Source organism: Caloenas nicobarica, chromosome 24, assembly GCF_036013445.1.
Source record: "Caloenas nicobarica isolate bCalNic1 chromosome 24, bCalNic1.hap1, whole genome shotgun sequence".
Classification (NCBI taxonomy): domain Eukaryota; kingdom Metazoa; phylum Chordata; class Aves; order Columbiformes; family Columbidae; genus Caloenas; species Caloenas nicobarica.
Window position 1 is genome coordinate 3,351,769 of NC_088268.1, and position 20,974 is coordinate 3,372,742.

The 20,974-nt window shown below is 42.4% G+C and overlaps 1 protein-coding gene across 2 annotated transcripts; it reads left to right on the top strand.

Moving 5' to 3' along the window:
• The first annotated feature begins 445 nt into the window (after positions 1–445).
• On the top strand, positions 446–17,016 carry DCAF7 (DDB1 and CUL4 associated factor 7). 2 transcript variants are annotated; one of them, XR_010607522.1, is made up of 8 exons: positions 446–790; positions 6,722–6,880; positions 7,288–7,399; positions 8,453–8,571; positions 9,184–9,393; positions 9,957–10,074; positions 10,589–10,819; positions 16,101–17,016. XR_010607522.1 is itself a non-coding variant. In XM_065651333.1 (7 exons), the coding sequence occupies exons 1-7, from the start codon at positions 653–655 to the stop codon at positions 10,759–10,761; spliced, it is 1,029 nt and encodes a 342-aa protein (XP_065507405.1). In that variant the 5' UTR covers positions 446–652; the 3' UTR covers positions 10,762–17,016. The 2 variants fall into 2 exon arrangements, 1 of the variants encoding a protein (XP_065507405.1); XM_065651333.1 differs by having other exon boundaries at positions 10,589–17,016.
• The last annotated feature ends 3,958 nt before the right edge of the window (positions 17,017–20,974 follow it).

Consider the following 20,974-nt stretch of genomic DNA (forward strand, 5'->3'; position numbering starts at 1 on the left):
TCGAACACGCGGCACCGCCGTGTGCTTGAAGCGCTCCCCGCCCGCCGCGGGATGACGTGACTGACACCGCTTCCAGCCAATCGTTTATCAATAAAGGCTCGAGAACCCGCCTCACGCCACTGCGACCCCTGGTAGCCAGTAAGATGTCGAGAATGAATAAAGCCTCCCTCTGGGGCGGGGTCAAGCACAACGGTAGGTCATCCCAGCGAGGGGGAGAGCGTCCGTTTGGGATGAAGGGCAAAGCGACCAATAGAAAACCGAGGAAGGCCAAACGGACGGGAGAACTACCCAATAGATGCTCGAGCCTTTAAGTGGCAGCCAATATAGCCAACCCGCACCCAGTGGGTGGGGCTTCCCGCGTGGCTTCCGCTCCCGTTGTGTGAGGGGCCGAATCCCAAACGGCCTCCGCGCCGCTCCCGCCGCCGCCGGGGTCTGGAGCCGGGCCTGGGGGCGCGGCCCGTGCTGCGGCCTCCCCCGCTCCCCTCCGGCCTCGCTGCGCGCCGGCTGGCCACTCCTCTCCCAGCCCGCTTCGCCTTCCCCCCGCCTTCAGCCGGGCCCATCGCTCCCCTCCGAGCCTACCCGGGTTTCCCCCTCAGCCAAGCCCGCTGCTCCCCTCAGCCCCGCCGCTGCCCGCGGCCCCCTCGGCCGAGCCATGTCGCTGCACGGGAAGCGGAAGGAGATCTACAAATATGAGGCGCCCTGGACCGTGTACGCCATGAACTGGAGCGTCCGGCCGGACAAGCGGTTCCGTCTGGCGCTGGGCAGCTTCGTGGAGGAGTATAACAACAAGGTAGGGGGGGACGGGCCGACCCTCGGCATCCCAGGAGTTCCGGTGGCTCCCGGGCACGACCCCCGCCGTTGGTGTGGCTGGAGGGATTATTCTTCAACAGAGCCTGGACCAGGCTGCCCAGAGCGGGTGTGGAGTCTTCTCCTCTGGAGACATTCAAACCCGCCTGGCCCGACCTGTGTGATCTGCTCTGGTGACCCTGCGTGAGCACGGCTGGGCTGGGGGATCGGCAGAGGTCCCTGCAACCCCAACTGCTCTGTCATTCTGTGATTCCCACCATGTCCTCGGCACTGGAGCCTTCAGGTGTTCCCCTGAGGTGCAGGTGCCGGCCTCGGTCCCCCTGCCTGAGTTCGGAGGTGTTAACTACAGCAGGACCTCAGCATTGCTGGAGCATCCTGGGAGGATGCTGCTCAGCGCTTTTAGGGACATGGTTTAGTGCCGGAGTTAGGTTATGGTTGGACTTGATGACCTTGAAGGTCTCTTCCAACTGGAAGGATTCTATGATTTTGGCTTGTTTCCTCCCCCTGGCCCCTCAGATTTTGGGAGACTGAGGCACTGTGGGTGGGAAGGGCCCCAGGTGCTAGTGCTGGTCACTTCTCAGCTGGGAAGGTCCCCCAACTTGAACATAACTGGCTTTTTTTCCAGCATGAAGGAAAGTGTATGGCCAGGACTAAAGTTTGTGCATATGCAGGGTGTCTGAGACTGTGTTACAAATTTTATGCTGTTCTCATTCTCCTTTCTTGCTGTGGAGGACTTCTGTGTGGTAACTTTTTTCGTAAGTACATAAGCCACTTTCATTGGTTCCTCAGTAGTCTTACTTTTCTCAGAGAACAAGGGTGTAATGAGGCATGAGATTATATCTTCAGTGTTTCCTTGCCAGATATAAGCCAAGAACCTTACACTGGTAATAGAGACAACGTGTTCACCTCTCCAAACACTTGTGCAGTCATTTCTGAACAGACTTTAATGTACTAGTCTGATATAATGAATTCATATAAATGGAAGAGAGATGAAGAAATGGGTATAGTTATAGAGCATCCTGAAGCTTGTGTGAAACTAAGATTTTGCAGTTACAGCTTTGTGTGTTTATAGCACGTGTGCTTTGTAGCTCTGTCAAGCTGTTTAATGGGGATTGTGGAAAAGGATGTCGGAAAGTTGATGTTGGGGCTTTGCAAGGATGTGATGAGGAGGTGACAGTAAAGCAAGGGTGACATCTCTTAGATTGTTAAATTAGGTTAGGACATCTCTACGTTATAGCGCTTGCAGCAGTCCTGGATGTGATACTTCTCCTGAGCACTTTGTAGTTCAGGCAGGATGAGTTGGTGTGTACAAGTCATCTCCTTGTGCTGTTGTGGTTCTGGGAGTGCTGCTGGGGAAAGGCAGGTCCCTGAGCTTAAAAACTTGTAATTTATTTAAAGACCAGCTTGAAAATGTTTTTAGTCTGTACTCTGAGAAGCTAAAATAACAAACTTGCAATCTTTTTTTTTTTTTGTTTAGAGATGGTAGAATTGGTTACTAAGGGGGGTATTTGTTTATGTTGCCTTTACCTCCTGAAGTTTGGCCCATTCCCTGGGGTTGCTCTCGATTGTGTGATCAAGTCTGCTTTTCACTTCAGGCTTCAAGTAAAGAAATTGAGTCAACCCCTCTTTCTCTACCCTTTATGCTCACAGTTGCTGCAGACAGAAATTGTGTAGGACTAGGTAAATTTCTGCTGTCTGGAAATATTCCTCAAAGCTTCTCTTGAACTCTGAGCTTCAGGACTAACTATTCTGTTGACTTCATATAAGCACCACATGCAATGAGATCTGTGTGGTGTAAAGAACTCAAAATTAAATGTATGACAATGAGATGCCAGTCTGGATGTTGCTGCTATAGAAATAAAGCTGATGTATGATTAAAAATTAAACTTGTCCAATAAATGCAGTGAAACATAACCTTCACTTTGCTGAGAGGTTTTGCTGTGCCTCTTATTTCAAAGAGCTCTGGGGGGTTTTTTTGAGGTTTTCTTGTTTGCTGCTTTTTGTAGTGCTTTCGGTAGAGGAAGATCATTAAGACAGAGCTGTCCTGGGTAATTGCAAGTGTTGTTATTGCTTAGAGTATTGATGTTGTCTCCTTTACTTTGGGGACCAGAACAAGCTGGGGGGTGGTGTTTCATCTGCTCTGTCTTTATGGTGTCGTACTGTGACTTGCACAGCTTTGCTCAATCTTTGAGAGGCTACTGAAACATTCAGGGAGTAGCTTCATGCTCCAGATTGGGAACTCTTGGTGCACAGTAGTTGTAAACTCTTTTAGCTCTGTCCATGTAAGCGATATAACTAAAGAAGCGAAGGGAAATAACTGAAGTTACCCTGTTTAAATAGCCCATAACATTATGCTGCAAAGGGTCTGGAGCAGTTGGTTTTATAGCCTGGCATAAGCAGAAGTTTAAGATTTTTACAGGGCATGCGTGAAAGCTTTGTCCTCCTGCATAATTTGCCCTTCACAGTTGAGATGTTTCATATTGCCAGCTTCTGATATCAAAATACACTTATAGGTACGGTTGGCACTAATTAAAAGGATGATGAAAACTCATTTTCATTTCAACTTTCTCTTTGCACTCATAATCTGTAGAGGTTTCTGACAAGCTCTGAACATTTCTGTTCCTGATGTTGCAATGGTTTGTTCCAAATAACTGGCTTTCTTTCTTAGCCTTAATATGCTTTTGAAAAAAAGTGGAAAAGTCTGGAATAGCAGTTCTAGCTAACTTAAAATGTAACCAAATGGGTGAATATATCTTTTCCTTATTACTCTTCTGTTTTAGTGTTTGTCGCAGCAGAAGTGCACACTGTGAGGGCATTACAGTGAAAGAAAGATATTCTTGTCTCATTTGTCTCTGATTTTCTGCAGTAATTACCAAAGCTTGAAGTGCTTACGGTTTACCTCTATAAAATGACTGTTTACACCTCTGTTTTCTGAGGAACTCAAATCTATTGGCTGCTAAACCCTAATTTACCGCTATCCCCAATTCCCACACTCTTCTAACCTCTGTCAACCCCCAAGCTAACAAGCTGTATAACTTTCCAGAAATCCAGTTGCCAAGGACTGTTTGAACCCCAAAGGAGTTTTGTTTCGGCTTGTACACCTGGGCTGATCAAATCAGTGGTGCAAAAAGAGACTCCGATTGGAAGAGCTGAAATTATTTGGGGTAGTGTTTGTTGAACTTCTTGGGTTAGGAAACTGCTCTCAGCCTTTAGTGTCTCATGGATCACTGGTGTAACAGGGGGGAGCAAAGATGTTCATAAATCCCACTGTTAACACTGTTTCACAGGCTCCCGGCTATGGCTTCATGCAAGAAAAAGAAGCCGTTAGCAAATTCTGCATTGTTTAATTCTGTGCCTGCTTCTTTTGGATCGTGTTGAAGAGAGATGTAATTTTTTTGGAAGCGAAGGAATGCTTATTAAAGGCACTTCTTTACCCAGATGCACCACTGCAATTAAGCCTCGAGTTAATAAAGACTTGAATTATGATAGGAGAATCCACATCCAATTTTAGCACATCTTGATGTATTGGAGAAACAAATAATTATTTAGCATTCCTGCCTATTGTCATAGCATAATTGCAAAACTAATGGAGATTTGAACACACTGGTCCTCGTTTTCCCACTGGAGTGAGTTGCAGGTAAATGTAGAATGGCTGAAATTGTATCCAGACTGACAGTTACTTTCCTGTTAGCATCACCTCACTCTTATCTGGGCTGGACTTGAGGCATTTCTTCGTGCAGGAGCTGGCAGCAGCAAATCTTGCCTTGCTTGCAGGAGAGGCAAGACTCTGATATAATCAGCATCCTGCAAATAATTCCATCATTCCATCTCCTCGTGTTCAGCCTGCACAAGAGGATGAATGGAGGGATTCTGTAATCAATGTATGTGATCAAGTATGAAGAGAAGAGTCGTACCTTTGAATATGCTGAGCTAGGAGAGAACAGAGCTTCTCAAGCAGTATTTTCTGCTCCTGTCTCCGGGCAGACTGATGCCTCCTGCTTGGAATTATCCCAGGCTGCTGCCAGGTCAGTGTCACACACCTGATCTTCACCACTTGCCACAAGCTCCAAGTGTTGATAATGCAATTTTTTGTTCTCTAACCTGGCCTGCCCCTAAAAATATCAGCGATCACAAAGATACTGGGTTGCTACACAGTCGTTGCTTTTTCTTCAGCTCAGAGGGGTTGAACATGATTGTGCAGTGCAGGAATATATAAATTCACACCAAGGAAAGTGGGTCCTGTGCTGTTTGAGGCTTTGCTTCTGATTATGAGTGTCGATTGTGTAGGCTTCGTACACTCATATCGAGCTGAAAACAGCATAAGCAAAGGAGAAGTGATTAGAGACCATTTGTCTTCTGATCCTGACCTTGCCACAAGATTTTCTATCACCAAGGACAATTTGCTTCCTTTGTAAAATCCGCTTAGTATTTCTGATCCCTAAAGGAGTTAGAAAGCTATTTGTCAATCACTTCAGAAGCCTGCGAGATTCTTGACTGATTCATACTAGAGTGCGAAGTAGAATAAGGAGCAGCTGGAATAAAGAGTGCAAGGCAGACACAGATTTTAGAAGCATACTTGGATATGTCTTTTAGAGTTCATTCTGGGGTGAAAAGGCTGGACTTTCTCATTGCAGCAAGGGGCAAGGTTTGCATTTTTTAAGAGCATCTCTAAATGGGCTCATAACCCCTAATGTTAGAGTTTAAGATCTGCTGAAGCATTTGTTGTTTTGTTTGTTGTATGGAAAAAACAAGGTACATTTCCAGTCTAATTTAAATGTGTAGTTTATGAACCAAACTGCATATCCCGGAATATTTAGGATTTTTCCAGATAAACATCTCAGTAAAAGTCCATTAAGCCACTGTTTCCAGGAGGAAGCTGCTCTGTGGAAAGTAGTAGGAAGTTCCTACAGTGAGCAGCTTACAAACAAATTGTAGTGAGTTGTCCCCATAATATTTGTGTTTTGACAGCATTTAGCACAGTGGGGCTTTCATCCTGTTTAGGTCTTGTACTTGCTGCTAGGTTAAACACATCTTCCCAGCACCGCATTGTTCTCTGAACACTTTCTGCCATGTCAATATTTTTCTAATAACATCATGTCTGGGACTTGAAGCATTACTTCAGGTGTTGTCATGACCAAGCTATGTGAAGATAATTTGTTTGCTCCATCTCGCATCACTCTCACAACTGGGCAAGTTAGCCCTTGCCACTGTCACATTACGGTGCAAAAACCCCCCTAATATGGAATCAAGTTATCTAGAATCTTTCAGACCTGCTTTCTTGGTCTTTTCACACAGAACGTTTGAATAATTATTTAAATATTTTGGCTTCCCCATTATTTTTTAAGTTTGAGTTCTATTTTATTTTCTGACTATGTGATTAATCTGTATCTTAATTTTGGGTGGTTATGACGGAACGTTTTAGTTAACGTGATGCTAAAACCAGCTAGATAGCGAGCTGATGTGATCTGTCACACGCTGCAGGGTTATGGCCAAAAACTCCACGATAGGGGCTTTAATTGTGGGTGGTTGTCATGCAAACCACAGCTTGTCCTGCTCTCTGAAGATGACATTGGCAGCATCAGTGTGGTTGAAGATGACTTGGAATAATGTTTGTGCAGTTTAAGCCTGCGATTTAAACCAGGCTTTGTGATGTGGAAAAGAGAAGGGTGGTCTTTAATCCTTTAGGATTGGATTTGGATTCATTGGAGATCAGCTCTTCAAAGTAAAGCGCTGTGGTGATTGCGTGTACTTCACTTTGCTTACGTGCCCCAGCTGGGAAGCAAAGCTTTAACGATTTCTCATTCCATTGACATGATGGTCCTTTTATATTGTCCTTCTGAAATATATTCAGTCTTAACGCTGTAATTATAAATCAGTATTTTGATAAAATTCTTTTAAATGTGGCTTTTTACAGGTGCAGCTTGTTGGTTTGGATGAAGAGAGCTCAGAATTCATTTGCAGGAACACCTTTGATCACCCCTACCCTACCACAAAGCTCATGTGGATCCCAGACACCAAGGGAGTATATCCAGACCTGTTGGCAACCAGCGGTGACTATCTGCGTGTGTGGAGAGTGAGTAAACCCTCCCTAGAAAAAGATGAACCATGATACTAATTGTGTGTTGCATATTGATCTCATTTTCACTCAAGACCAGGTGTTTTGAAGTGAGTTCTTTTCCTTTCAGGGTGTCTTGCCCTTGCTGTAGTGTGGAGGTTAAGACATAAAATCAAGTCAGAGCACTTAATAACTTGGGTTTTTAACCACAGTAATGTTACTAAATATGAAGACTATAGAAGCAGAATTATCATGGTAGTTGCTGTCTTAATTGCCTTATTGAAGACAGAGATGGTGATTGTTTTTGAGAGCTATAAGATGTAAAGCTGAGAGGAAAGAAACCCAGATTAACACTTTATGTTTTGGAAATGGAAGTGGAACAAGTTGTGATGTTATTTACGTCAGATGTTTCACTTTTTCTAAAGGTGGGTGAAACAGAGACCCGGCTGGAGTGTTTGCTGAACAATAACAAGAACTCTGATTTCTGTGCTCCACTAACATCATTTGACTGGAATGAAGTGGATCCTTACCTTCTAGGTGAGACTGACAAAACGCTACATTTTTGGCATGGCTTTTGAATTTAGTGTGGTGAAGCTGGGGCTGTGACTAACTGCTGTGTCATTGCGTGTCCACTGGTTAATCTGATCACTGACCAGTGAAGAAAATTCTACAGCATAGAAACTGCCATTGTCTTAGGTTAAAAATAAAGAATAAAAAAAATTGCGCAGGTCACAGAGACATTTTTGCCTTGAAAGGTGCCCTGTCCACAACAAAATTGGTTACTTTGGTTGGATTAGTTGTGTTCCTTATTTTCATATAGGGAGCCTCAGTCTTCAGGGCTGGAGAGCTGTTGTAGCACTAAGTAATGATGTATGAATACCTGAACTCCTGTGACTTATTTTTGGCGTGTTCTGGAGTGGACAGAAAACTATGTACCAAGATTTGTCTTTTGGGAAGCCATTAGAGCAGCAGGAGTAAAACCAGGAGCCATTAATTCAGTTGGAGGAGGGGGCTGAATGCTTAAGGTTTAATTATAGCCCGTGGGACAAATTGTGAATCCAAGATGACTGATCCAGCAGAGGCTTGTTTCCCAGAAGAGTGCAGCCGTTTATGTTGAGGGGATTTGCCCAGATTAACAGTGATAATATGTCATAGTAATTATTTACTACATGACTTATTTTTTGTGTGTTGCATCTCTGATCTCTTAAGAGCTTTACTACTAGCCCCACCTTCAGTCCACAGCAGAAATCAATTAATAATACGCTATCACAGCACTATGATGGAATTTTGGTTTTGATGTGCACACGAGACTTACAGGGTGGAAACGCTCATCTCGGTTGCATCAGGCTTCTGAATAGATTGAAGTAGACATGAGCTATTTACACTTTATTCCTGTGAGGAAGGTGATTTCTGTGGCTAAAAGGTTTGGGCACTTGGGCTGTTGGCTGTTTGACATTCTTGATTTTAATTGTATGCTGTTCTTGTAGCTATTTTGATCTGTAGATGTCAGAGGATATTACATTAATCCAGGAAGTGATTAAATAATTTGTGATAATATTAATTTTGCTAACAGAAGTGGTTTTCTTTCAGGTACCTCTAGTATTGACACAACCTGCACTATTTGGGGTCTGGAGACAGGCCAGGTTTTGGGCAGGGTAAATCTGGTCTCTGGCCATGTGAAGACCCAGCTCATTGCACATGACAAAGAGGTGATGATTTTTTTGGTTATTTACATTGCGTGGTTTTTAAGCAGCAAAAAAAGAAACAGCTTTTCTGTCTTCCTCCTCCTTCTTGAAAAATCTAATGATCCAAAAAGAGAATTTATTGAAGATCAAGATATACAGTTTTGAGTATCAAACTAAAACTGTACTAGTGGCTGTCAAAACTGCTGTTTGCTCATCATAGAATCTGAACTTGAGAATATGCTTGTTTTACTAGATTATGCTCCAGAACATTTTAGAAAAATGAGGTAAAACGTCAATTGTTTTGAAGTCAACTGCATATCAAAGGCAATAAGCAGCTTGCAAGATTCTCTCATTTTAACATAATATTATTTTTAGCAATTAATATAAAAAAAATCTGAGTCTGGGAAACTATGTTTAATTTTAGTGAATCATCCTATAATGACAATGCTTTTAGTTTTTTGCCTCCTTTTGGCAAGTGTAATAACTAAGAATTTGGTAGGAACACCAACTGTTTGACAGGATATGTTGCAATTAGATCTGCTATCCGTATACAAAATCCATTTTATTGCAAATTGAGGAGGCGGCGTGCTCACTAAACCCGAGGTTCTGTTTTTTCTCTGTCCTGTTACTGAGCAGGTGTATGACATCGCGTTTAGCCGTGCAGGCGGCGGCAGAGATATGTTCGCTTCGGTTGGTGCGGATGGCTCGGTGAGGATGTTTGATCTCCGTCACCTGGAACACAGCACCATCATTTACGAGGACCCACAGCACCACCCGTTGCTGCGTCTCTGCTGGAATAAGCAGGATCCCAACTATCTTGCTACGATGGCCATGGACGGCATGGAGGTGAGGCGGCAGCTCATCCGTACGTGCTAGTGGTTGTGATTTTATTTGGGAGGTGGCATGGTAGTTATTAGTAGACAGTTCGTTAAAATAAGTGGGGCAGTGTCAATACCTGAACTGCAGTATGATTGAAGATCAGTTCTTAGTGCACTAACTTCAATATATGAGAGAGAGAAATTTTGGCATTATAAACTTGAAGATCTCTGTGGCTCGTGTATGTTTCAGCTGGTTTTTAAGAGGGGTCGGTGAGCCAGTTGGGTGATAGTTTTCACATAAACCCTTAACTGCAAGTGTGTTAATCACATTGTTCTTTCTCAGTTCAGTACAGAAGGCTTAGTTTCTCAATTTGTTTGCCCTTGTTGCATCACTCACAAGCCCTCCCCGTGAAGTCTGATGCCTTTTGAGACACACTGACCACCTAGAAGCCATTTTTTGAGAACAGCATTTTCTCGCCAAGTGCATCCTTTAGGAAAGGGCTGTATTTATAGCCTTAGCTCAAAATATTTGCTCTTCTGAGTATTTTTTAAAATGCAAGTTATTCATTCAGTTGGGTTTTGTTTCTGAAGGTTGTGATTCTAGATGTCAGAGTTCCCTGCACACCTGTTGCCAGGTTAAACAACCACAGAGCGTGTGTAAATGGAATTGCTTGGGCACCTCATTCTTCCTGCCACATTTGTACAGCAGGTAAGTGTGATCCATCCCTGCCCAGCTGCGTGGGTGCATCTCTGGGAGTCTTTTCCTGCATTTGCAAAACACTCTCTCTGAAAGTTTATGCTGTTCTCTGCCTGCCTTTTGCTAAAGAATACCTGCAGTTTAGAAGCCATCAATTAGTGACTTTCCTAATTTTTGTGGAGAATAGACACCTGCTGGAGCTTATTGTGTGCAAGTGTTGAGCCCAGTGCCCACACTGTGCATCTACTTTGGCTAAGCTGTATTATTTTTATGCTCCTTAGTTTTTTGCAAACTAGTTCTTAAATGTTTTCAGTTCTGCTGATGTTTTTGAGCTCTGTGCTGGGTAATGTGTAATGATCCAAGCTTATTTTGTTGGAACATGTTTGTATCGCTGTATCTCTGGCTTGGTACTCATCAGGACTGCGACAGCCGTATCCTGTACAGCTCCTTGGACTATATGCCTGTTAGTAGTATGGAGATCTCGATATATCTTGATTCTACTTATGATTTTCTCTTCCCTATGCAGCGGATGACCATCAGGCTCTCATCTGGGATATCCAGCAGATGCCTCGTGCCATTGAGGACCCAATCTTGGCCTATACAGCCGAGGGCGAGATCAACAATGTACAGTGGGCATCCACCCAGCCAGACTGGATAGCGATCTGCTACAACAACTGCCTGGAGATTTTGAGAGTCTAACCTTCCTGCTTCATGCCACGTTGAGGCAGGGCTGTGTAATTTCCCCTCCCCTCCTAAAGTAAGAACAACACAAGTGGCCAGTATCTGTTGTTGCTTTGCATCTACTGTTACAAGAAACTGTTACGAGAATGAATGGCAGGTGTCTCCTGTCTCTCCAAGACTCTAAAATGCAGAGACGTGCTGAGCCTCTTGGACCTTCTGGGTTCTGGATTTTTCTTTTTGTGGGGTTTTTTTTTTCTTTCCCCTTCAGTTAAAGTTCTGTGTATTTGTTTGTTGACTGTGTTAATAAGCTTGCAGGCTTTTAAGTTGCTGCATATGTCCATGTGTTTGTCAGCCAGCTGAGGCAGCACATCCAATGAGTTTAATAGATGCAAGTGCAAAACGAGGTTGGGAAAAAGACATTGATGTTAACAGCCACCTTGGCAGGAATCTTGATCATTCCTGTTGTTGCTGTCTCTAAACTGTTTAAACATTTGTATCTTTTTTATATATTGGGCTAACTTTCTATTGAGTAAGGCTTTTCTCCCAAATTCTTACTTTTGATATGTGATCCACTTCCATAAGCAGGATCTATTCGTTGATACAAATCACAATGACGCTGCAGGCTCCCTGGCAGTCAAGGCCTGCCAGAATTAACTGTTGCCTTGCCTCTCTATACCTGATTACCTTGGCAGAATTTTCTGGTGCTGTGAAGTACAAAGCACTTGTTGCACAACTTCTTTACACTTTTCTGATACTAGAGGCAGTCATTACTACGGTAGGCCTTATTTTTAAATGATAACTGAATTTGTGTGTATCCTGCAGTTGTTAGCTAACAGAATGGTAATAAGTTTTGGAAAGAAGATACGTGCATGACTTAAGCTCCCAGGAGGTAAATGACTCCTGAAAAAAATGTGATTTGTAATGGACTTGGGACTGACACTTCCGATCAAATGATTTCCCCTCGGAAGGCTTACTATCTAAAGCAAAATAAAATGGTTTCACACTTTGTAGCTTGCTTGACTGGCAAATAATATGAGCAAGATTTTTGCGGTTAGCCTGTACCTTGGAGCTTTTTTTCGTTTGGCCTGTGTTCCAGGAGTTCTTGAAAGGAGCGCAAAGCAATCTTTTTATACAAAGTGTATTTTTTTGGTACTGTCAGGTCTCGTTGAATGAGCGAGATGAGTTGGAAAAGCTGGTCCACTATCCAAATGAAAGCTGCTTCTCTGAAACAAATGATTCCCTAATGCAGAACGATGGGTTTAAAAGGAAAGAAACTGGGCCATACAGGCTTAGGTTTGGCTCTTGTCATCCTCATATCTTTTGAGGATGTGCCTGAAGGCTTGTGTTTCTGTAGTGAATAGTGGATTGCTCTACAGCAGTACTTTTCAATCAGAGCTGAGTGGATTAGGCATGATAAAAATCTTTTAACGTAGCTACTCGGATGAATGTTCCGCAGAACTCCCGTGATGAAGACGTGACAACCATAGCTGGTCTGTAAGGCTATGCCAGCTGAGCTGTGATGTGTCAGAAACAATCAGAATTGTCTTTCCACCTAACAAGCGTTCACCTGCAACTGGAGGCAGCGTTATAAATAGCAGGATATAGGCAAACTTGCATCTTGTCAGTTTGTGCAGGAAAGGCAAGTTAGGAAAAGCGGTTGCTGTGGAACGGCAAAGCTGACATCGAAATTGCTGTCAAATACAGAACAGAATCTGAAAAGTTCTGTCATTCTGGACATACAGAAATATTCTTCTACAGGCTGCTTCTCAACATGGAGCTCAGAAAAGCACTACCTTGTGAATTTGATAGGAATTCATTAGGGACAGCTTTGTTCCATCACTCCTTTTTAATACTGGAGAACCAAAAGACTCTTAACATGATTCAAGCTCGTGTTTTGTCAGCGACATTCTGTGTTTAGTTGTGGGATTTTTGACAGAAAACTTGATTTGTCTTGAAGGTCAGTTTTTCATATGAGCAGCAATGCTGAGAGCAGCGTGTTCCATGGGCAGATTTGATCTAATGTCACAACAGCGTTAGCCAAACAATTAGGTTATCACTTTTTACGGTAACACTTGGTCTTCAACTGGAAAATACTTATGCAGAATGAAGTGAAAATGAGGATTTTCTTAGCAGAAGCATATAATTGCATTCACAACTTTAGATAGTTGTATAAAAATATGCACACAGGCTGGGTACTGTTTAATTACAAACAGTAGGCATAACATGCTGTGTTACTAAGAGGGAACTACCTGTAGTATTACTACTTTCTGTAGCCCCTTTTATGTTTCAAAGTCTCTTGTATAGATGGTGTGAGTAAAGGATGAGTGCATCTGTTGCTTAGCTTAAAAATGCATCTTTTGCAGCTGTAGAATTGTGCTTTAAAAAAGTCATGAGATAATTTAGTTGAAAGTGAAGTCACTAAAAGACTCCATAGGCTGTACTAAATGGCAGATGCAGTTTATTGCCAGAGGAATACAATCTGTTACGCTAAGATGATGAGAAAGAGAATATATAGAGGGGCTGGTGGTCTGAACAGCCAGGTTGTTTTTGCTACTGTTGGAAAACAATCTTGTTATGAACCTGAAGAGAATCCAGTGTCAGTCCTTCCAGCCAAAAAACAGCTTGAAGTTCATTTGTGGAATTGCGAGCTCATTCCAAACTCATCAAAGGCAAGCGAAGGAATCTTAGAGGCTCCAGTGGATTCTAAATAAAGCAGATATCCTGTTTGTTTAGCCAGTTGGGGTATCTGCTCTATCTCCAGCATATTGCTTTGGGCATAATCCATTCTCATTCTTCATATGAAATTACATTTGAAATCACTAGAGGCTGTTTTGGACCAGGGAAATGCTACTTAAAATAGCTTCTTTTCAAAGAAGTCACTTCAAAGGTTAATGACTGAAAAGACATGAAAATCCTCATGGGTGAGATGTTCTGTCGTGCAAATGGCACTTGCACAGCGAGGAGAAGTGAGAGACTTCGGTGCCCTTTTACCAGCACCTGCTGACACAATGGCAGGGAGCAAACTGTCTGCTTGCTGCTGCCAGTTTATTCGCCAGATAAAATAAAACCCTGAGACTTGTCACTGTAGCCTGTGAATCAGAAGATACCGTTTACCATATTTCACCCGCTTAACGTTCAATTATGTTGGGTGTAAAGCCCTCAGAAGCATGATTTTTTTTTTTCCCTGAAGTTTATGCAAATAAATACTTTGATATTTGATCTCAATTATTTTGTGCTTACTGCATGAGCAGAGAGTGCAGAGCAGCTGCTTATAGATGCTTCGTATCCCTTGAGTATGAAGTAACATTAAGGGAAAAATCTCAGCATCGGTGAGGTTTGCAAAGCAGAAAATCACATGCTGTTGGTACAGACGAGACTGATTCTGGGACAGAAATATTTTTCTCTGACTTAAGTGGTTGTGTACCACTGTCCAGTTGATTAATTCAAGATGCTAAGCTATCGTTTGGTTATGTTCTGTTTAAACCAAGCTTTCTGTAGATTCCTACGATTATGTGGACAACCTGGTGCTAGTACATGGGCTCTCAACCAGGAGATCCTGATCGTGTAAAACTCATTAGTGAGGTCAAAACCTGCAGAAAATAAGTTGGATGTTGAATTAGGGTGTAGTGTGCCAACTCTGTTAATTGTCTAAATGAAATGGGCTGTGTTTAGGTTGCATCTATGGGAGTTGTACTTCTATGTGCAGGGATTTAAAAGGCAAGGATTTGAGTGCTTTGACAATCTATTTAGAAAGAAAACCCAGTGGTTTCAGAGATTGCTATGAAAGGAGACTGATAATACAGGTTGTTCCTTATGGAACCCTGAAATGTACTTAACGGGGGAGGCATTGTCTCTCATAAGTCAAAGTTAATGATCCTTTCAAAACTTAGCTGTAATTACTCTCTGGAATGTTCTGGATGATAGTAAAAAGATCTATTTTTTGCCTGGTGTTGCAATGAGAAAGCCGCATCAGGCTGACTGTAGATCACTGCCTGCCAGAGACGAGGTGAGGGGAGGAGTCTGATATATTGGAATTCACAGATGCTCTTGTGCTTGTTTTAAATGTAAATGAAGAAAGCTGAGTGTGTCTGTTTTGTTCTCTTGCAGATGGCACTTTAACAAGTATATTTTTGGTAAGATTAGGGAGAGAGTCATCTTTTCCTCGGCCCTTTTATGGTAGGCATTTGTCCGTGTTTTGTATAAAATGTTAAATACAACAGTCACTGAAATCCTAAACTGGCTACGTTATCAGTATCTAGCGCACCCTCATCTGTTTCTACTGAACACCAAAAACGTGAGCACTTGACAACACTAACGTTAAACTGCAGCTCTGTACTCTGAGACTCACACAATGTTGTGAGGCCAACCCAAGTCATGTCGTGCTGGTCGTCACCCAGAGTCCGTTTTTGCTTTGCTTAGGAACTCAACAGTGTTTGCGAATCTTTCCTACTGTCCACGATGGCAGTAGTGGCAGGTTGGTTGTGTAAAGACGCAGCTGGATTCTTTGAGTAGCTTATTTTTGTGATAGAAAAAAAAATGCAGCTCTTGTCTATAAATGCACACAACCTGAATTTCTGGTGTTAGTGGTGGTTTAACTCTTTCAGGACATAGTGAAAAGAATGAATGGCCGCAAGGGCTCAGATTGCACAGATACAGTTCCATCGAAGTACCAAAGGGTTAGTTTTCCCACTACTGCTTAGCAAAATGGTCCTACCCCTCAAATCCACTCTGTTATCCTGTCAGTTAACACACGTTCTCTCTGATATTTCCTGTTTTCTACTCTCAGACCAATATTCAAGAGCAGGCCTGTATTTATAGTACTGCAGATGTTAAAAGGAGGTGTCCAAAATCAGTCCTGGAATGGGCAAGGTACTGTCAACTGTGTTCCCGTTTCTCTTCACGGAGATTCTGGGGAATTAATTGTATGTGGCACTTAAAGAGCACTTTTTCCTGCTTGGAGATGCAGCTGTATTTCCCCCTGCTTACCTGAGGAGAGTCAAATGGCTCATTCTTAAGGATATTGAGAGGAGTTTAGCATGCACATGACTTTTTTTTTTTTCGGAGGCGGGGAAGAGATGTCCAGAACTTCTGATCAGCACCTTTCACCAGCACTAAAACACAGTAATTAAAAATGCAACTAAATACCAGTCACTGAATGCTCATCCAGTGATCCGTGGCAGACTCCAGAGGCAAAGGCGCTTGTGCGTCTTGCTCGCTGCTGCCCGATATCGGATGGAGAAGTATCTCAGTGGCCTTTTGTGCAACCTCTGGTACTCGGCATCAAGCTAGAATTTCCATAATCATAAAAATGAAAAAAAAAATTCTGTGTGGCTTCCATCAAGTTTATTTCTTTTCAGAAAATCTAACAAAGTGAAGAAGCAAGCTATTTGCTGAAAAAATATGGTGGCCACGAGTAGCACTATATTCCAGCTCTTGTCCCTTGGAGTTTGCTTTCCTGTTTGCAAGACGTGCGACTCGAGTCTCCTCAGATAGAGGTGAGGATCTGTCACATCTGACCAAAGGCAGAGAAGCGAGAACCAGTGACGGAAAGAGTCCTAGTGCAGCTGAGAAGCGACGCGTTGCTTTTTTTGACAACCTGGTAAATATGAATTCCGAAGTCTACTATTTAAAAGGAACCTTTTTTTTCGGTTCGAAACTTGGGTTGCTAGCAGTGTAAAGTGTAATTTAAATCTGTTGCACCGAAGCTTTTTTTTTTTTTTTTTGTTACTGATAGTCAAGTAGGAGATGTTTACTTTTATGTGTGTTTTCCCTTCTGCTCTTCCCATTCACAGTCCTGTGTGGTAATTTCCTGAAGGTGTAATCTTTGTAGCATGATTGTACAAACATCCATATGAGATTCCTGACTTCTTGTTCTCTCTAAAAATATGTTAAAGCAATAGTAGTTTTACTTCTGTCCTCCTTTTCTCCACCTTCTGTATTGAGATTTGCAACTTTGCTATTATACTGTCCTAGAGGAATCTTAGTATCCTGCTTTTCAACAGCCATACGTTGTTGACATGGATAACTGCAGTGTCCCCATATCCCTTTATTTTTATGGAGAAAATACAAAAGGTTTTGTTACGATGGATTTTAACACCTGAGTCATGGAACCATATTGTTGAAACTCTGTAAATTTTAAGGCAATTTTCTGAAATCGCTTGAAAGTGGAATGTCGCATCCTTTTATGCTATTTCCTGCATCCTATGTAGTTTTATTCCAATTTTTTAACCTCCTTTCTAAGTTTCAGCCTCCTGTGTATTAGGTACAGTATTTTCTGCCTTTCATACTTTGTAATAAAAATGGAACATTTGTAGATTGACTGCAGTTCACTGTGTGGTGAGTTAAACTGGTACCTGTGGGGGTGAGCAGGGAACTACTTCAAATAAGCTGCTTCTGTCCTGTGTGGAGTTTATTGCTGTCAGAGGGAGGGTGGTATTTGCTTTACCTTGTCTCTGCAAAACTGCTGGAGTGTATTGATTTCTCATCCTACTGATACCCAAACAAACTTGCTAATTCGAGCTGCTCCAAGTTGCAAGTTACTCCAAATAATTAGATGGTTGGAAACCCGGTCACAACAGAACTTGAACAGAATGGTTAATGTGGGTGTACTTTAAATATTTGCTTTCTTAAAACAAACCTGCTGTGGGGTCCCTGTGTGCTTGTGTTGTTTGCGGTTGTTTTCCAACTTCTCTGCGTAGGGTTTGTTCCCTACACAACAAATGGTAATTATCTGCCTGCATGGGTTTGTTTTTAAGATGAAGGTAAGGGAGATTTTTCTTTTAATTCAAATAATTGGTCTCTGAGGCTTTTTGAATACAGGCACATTGAAGACAAAGCAATTAGGTGCTTATTTAGCTTGAAGTCTCTCCTGTGTGTGGCTGATCTCTGTTAAAGGGTATTTTTATTCACCAACTCAGTCACTAGTGTTATTGCTGGAACTGGGACTTAGAGGGAAACAGGGTGGCAGAACTTGGAACTTTGGTTTTACCTTAGACCTTGGTGAGCCGGAATGATGTCAGTATTTAGATTAACTGTAGTTACACTAAGCTGTTGTCTGACAGCATTGGATTCCTCTTTAATTCTTTGTGTACTTGCTTTGAAATAAAAGCTTATTAAGCTTCATGACCGCAGTGGAAAGAGTTGCCTGTAAAGATGCTACAGTGGTTTTTAAGCTATATATGGACTTTGTTCTAGTAATCTGTATTTGGAAAAGATGCTTTGCTTCTAATAATTGTTTGCCTTTTACCCTAGAAATGTATTTATATCCTCCTCTATTTTTTTTCTTTGAATCTGTGCTTTGGAATTCTCCAAGAAACTTTTGCAGCTTCCGCTCTGGTGGAAGAAAAACTTCTGCAAGTTGGAGCGGGTAGTGCAAAAAGTCAGGAACTGGTAGATGGTACGAGAAATGAATTGCCTGTCAGTGCGGCAAAACAGGTGCCATAAAGTCCTGTAGAAGGAATATGGGTAGAAAACAAGAGGAGAAGTTCTTTGCCTTTTGTAAATATTGAGGAACAGCCGAGATCTGGCAGGGCTGAGTTGCTTGTTCTGCGACCCCGGGGAAAGTCACTTCTTCTCTGGTACCAGTTGTATAATAAGTGAAAAGCACATAATCACTGATCAGTAAGTGGCTTGAAAATGCTTGGGGGGGAAAAAAAAAAAACAGCAAGAACCATCCACTGTAACAGAATATACTGCCTGTAAGTATAGAGAAAAAGTGGTGTCTGACATGATTTGAAGCCCTGATGCTGTTTAATCTTGTGCTTTTTCATTAGTGCTGCTCTGTAAACAGTCCAGACGGCCAGCTCAGAAGCAAGTCATGATTTTAAAAAGCACATTAAGTTTTAACGTCCTTCCTCCTCTTCCTTCTCTGTAGTTTTGCCCACTCCACAAGCAGAGCGTCCTTGGTTTTTAACCAGCTTCCGAGCCCCCTCTACTGGAGTCTTGTCAGCTGGAGGACGGGCACGGAATGGGACAGGTGCGCAGGGCTGGGAAAAAAGTGTTCGAGGCATAATTTAGGGAGTTTGATGTGCTTGATGTGTTCTGCTGGAGGTGAGGCAAGGTTTGGCCAATACATAAACTGTCCTGCAGTTGGATTACTATGTTTTGCGTTAACTCTGCATTCAGGTTTTCAATGCTGAGACCACCAGAAAAATGTTAGTGGAATCAGAGCCGCCTGGAATCGGTGCGATTTGCTGTCCTTTCAGATCTGCAGAGAAGAGTGCAGAACACTTTCATGCATCCTTTGAAGATTTATAGGGTTCCTCCTCCCTTCTTCCCTTCATTTTTTTTCTTCTTGCTGCTCCTGATCAGTGTCTCTGGCTGTGGAGACTGCTCAGCTCCCCAGGAAGGATGTGTCTACCTAAACAAGAAGGGAAACAGGAAGGAAAGAAGAAATAGTCCATCTGATAGCGAGGAGAAGCAGCTCTTTGAGTCAGGTATGGAAATGCTACCAAGATAGCAAATAAGATGATGGCATCGTGATTGAGAGACTGGGAAAAGACGCCGGGAGTTACATCCCAAAGGTCTACCGCAGACTTCCTGTGTAACTTTTAACAAGTCGCTGGCTCTCTGTGCGGTGCCCGTTAATCCCGAAAATAGGGTTTACGTTTCCTCTTCTGACTTCATGCCACATGACAGCATTAAACAATTAGGCCTCTATAAAGTTGCTTTCAAACAAATGGGCTAACTGTAAATATAGCTCCTTGAGAGTCTTGGTGAATATCTCTACCAATGATTTTTACATTAAATGGCCTCAAGCGATAGCTTTAATTTGAAGAATTAAGTATGTTTCCTAGTTGCTGTTTACAGGAATGAAGCTGCTCTTCTGGAAAGCTGCAGCTTTGAGAGGATGTGGGCGATCTAGGTGGAAAACCACAGAATATCAGTTTGTACCGCAGTGTTATTGGTAAAACAAATAACCTGATTCTTATGCACAGAATTAGTATAGCATTAAGTAGACAGTAAAGGTGAAAGATGAATTATTTTTTTCTCAAGTCACACAAATAAGAGTACCTATTTTGGTAGAAACTTTGATTCAAGTTCAAGAAGGCTGTGCCACCTTGTCTAGGGGAAAAATTAAGATGAGAGGGGTCTGCGGTGGTCCAAAAAGAGGCCTAATGGCTCTTGCATGTAGATGATGTCTATAAAATGAGAATAGAACCACAAATCGGCAGACAAAAATTGCTGGCTTAGACACCAGGCTTGATAGGTGGGTGAAGTGATGAACTAATAAGGACAAATAATTTGATTTTTTTTTTTCAATGTGACAAAGGATGAGGGAGCTTCAGTGAAATCCAGACATCCCGGGCAGCTGGAGGTGGAAAGATGGAGTTTTGCCGGGGTGGCTGTTTCCTACCGTCTGCTGGGAACTCAGGCCTTGCTCGCACAAGCTGTGCCTGGTTAGTCCAATACCTCTTGGATTTAAGCAAACAGAGTTCCTGCACGAAGGACGTTCTATCGGTCTCATTTAATGGGACTTCAACTGAGAATTTGATATGGAAACATGTAAGTAATGCAAGACAGACAAAAATACAAAAAGGCGAGGTTTTGACATCAGGGCTGGTGCAGTGGGAAATTCATACTGAATTTTACCAGTTCTGGTCCCAGGAGTAATCTCACTGAAACCTTTTTATAATGACCTTGGCACAAATAGCGAGCACGACAATTAAATTTGATGAACAAAAGTGGGAGGCTTCAATAATACGAGGGAACTAGAGTATATTACAGAACTGCTGACTTTGAAAAGTGAGAGAGATGAGAGGAAATGTAGCAGCAGAAAGTGCAAGGCTGTGAATTTAGAGATGAGGAGGAATTCGTGAAGGGTGCTAAGAGTGTATTGCTGCTTGGAAATTTATGTGTAAAGGAGCCTGGGATTTACTAGTTGATGAAGGGTAGTGATGAGCCAGTGTGAAGCTCTGAAAAAGCGTGTAGAAAAGTTGGTCCATGAGCAATAATGATGCTGTCAAGTGAGAGAGGAATTCAAACTGGAACAGGGGCAAAAAAAGGCTACCAGGAAAGTACCACAAATACAAAGCCTGTGTTATAAAGAGATAGTGGCTTACTTGCCTATTACAATGAAGCCTAAAAGGAGATATGATTATCATCTTGATGTATTTAGGGAGAAAATACCAGGGAAGAGGAAAGGATTATTTAAGTAAAAGGATAATCTTGACATGAAAACAAATGGCTGTAAGCTGGCCATGAAAATGGGATAGAATAGACAGGAAAGCTA

Bases quoted from the DNA above. Each gene is read 5' to 3' on its own strand.
- DCAF7 (XM_065651333.1), top strand. From the start codon at position 653: ATGTCGCTGCACGGGAAGCGGAAGGAGATCTACAAATATGAGGCGCCC. The intron at 6,881-7,287 runs GTGAGTAAACCC...CTTTTTCTAAAG, and splicing joins ACTATCTGCGTGTGTGGAGA to GTGGGTGAAACAGAGACCCG. The intron at 8,572-9,183 runs GTGATGATTTTT...GTTACTGAGCAG, and splicing joins TCATTGCACATGACAAAGAG to GTGTATGACATCGCGTTTAG.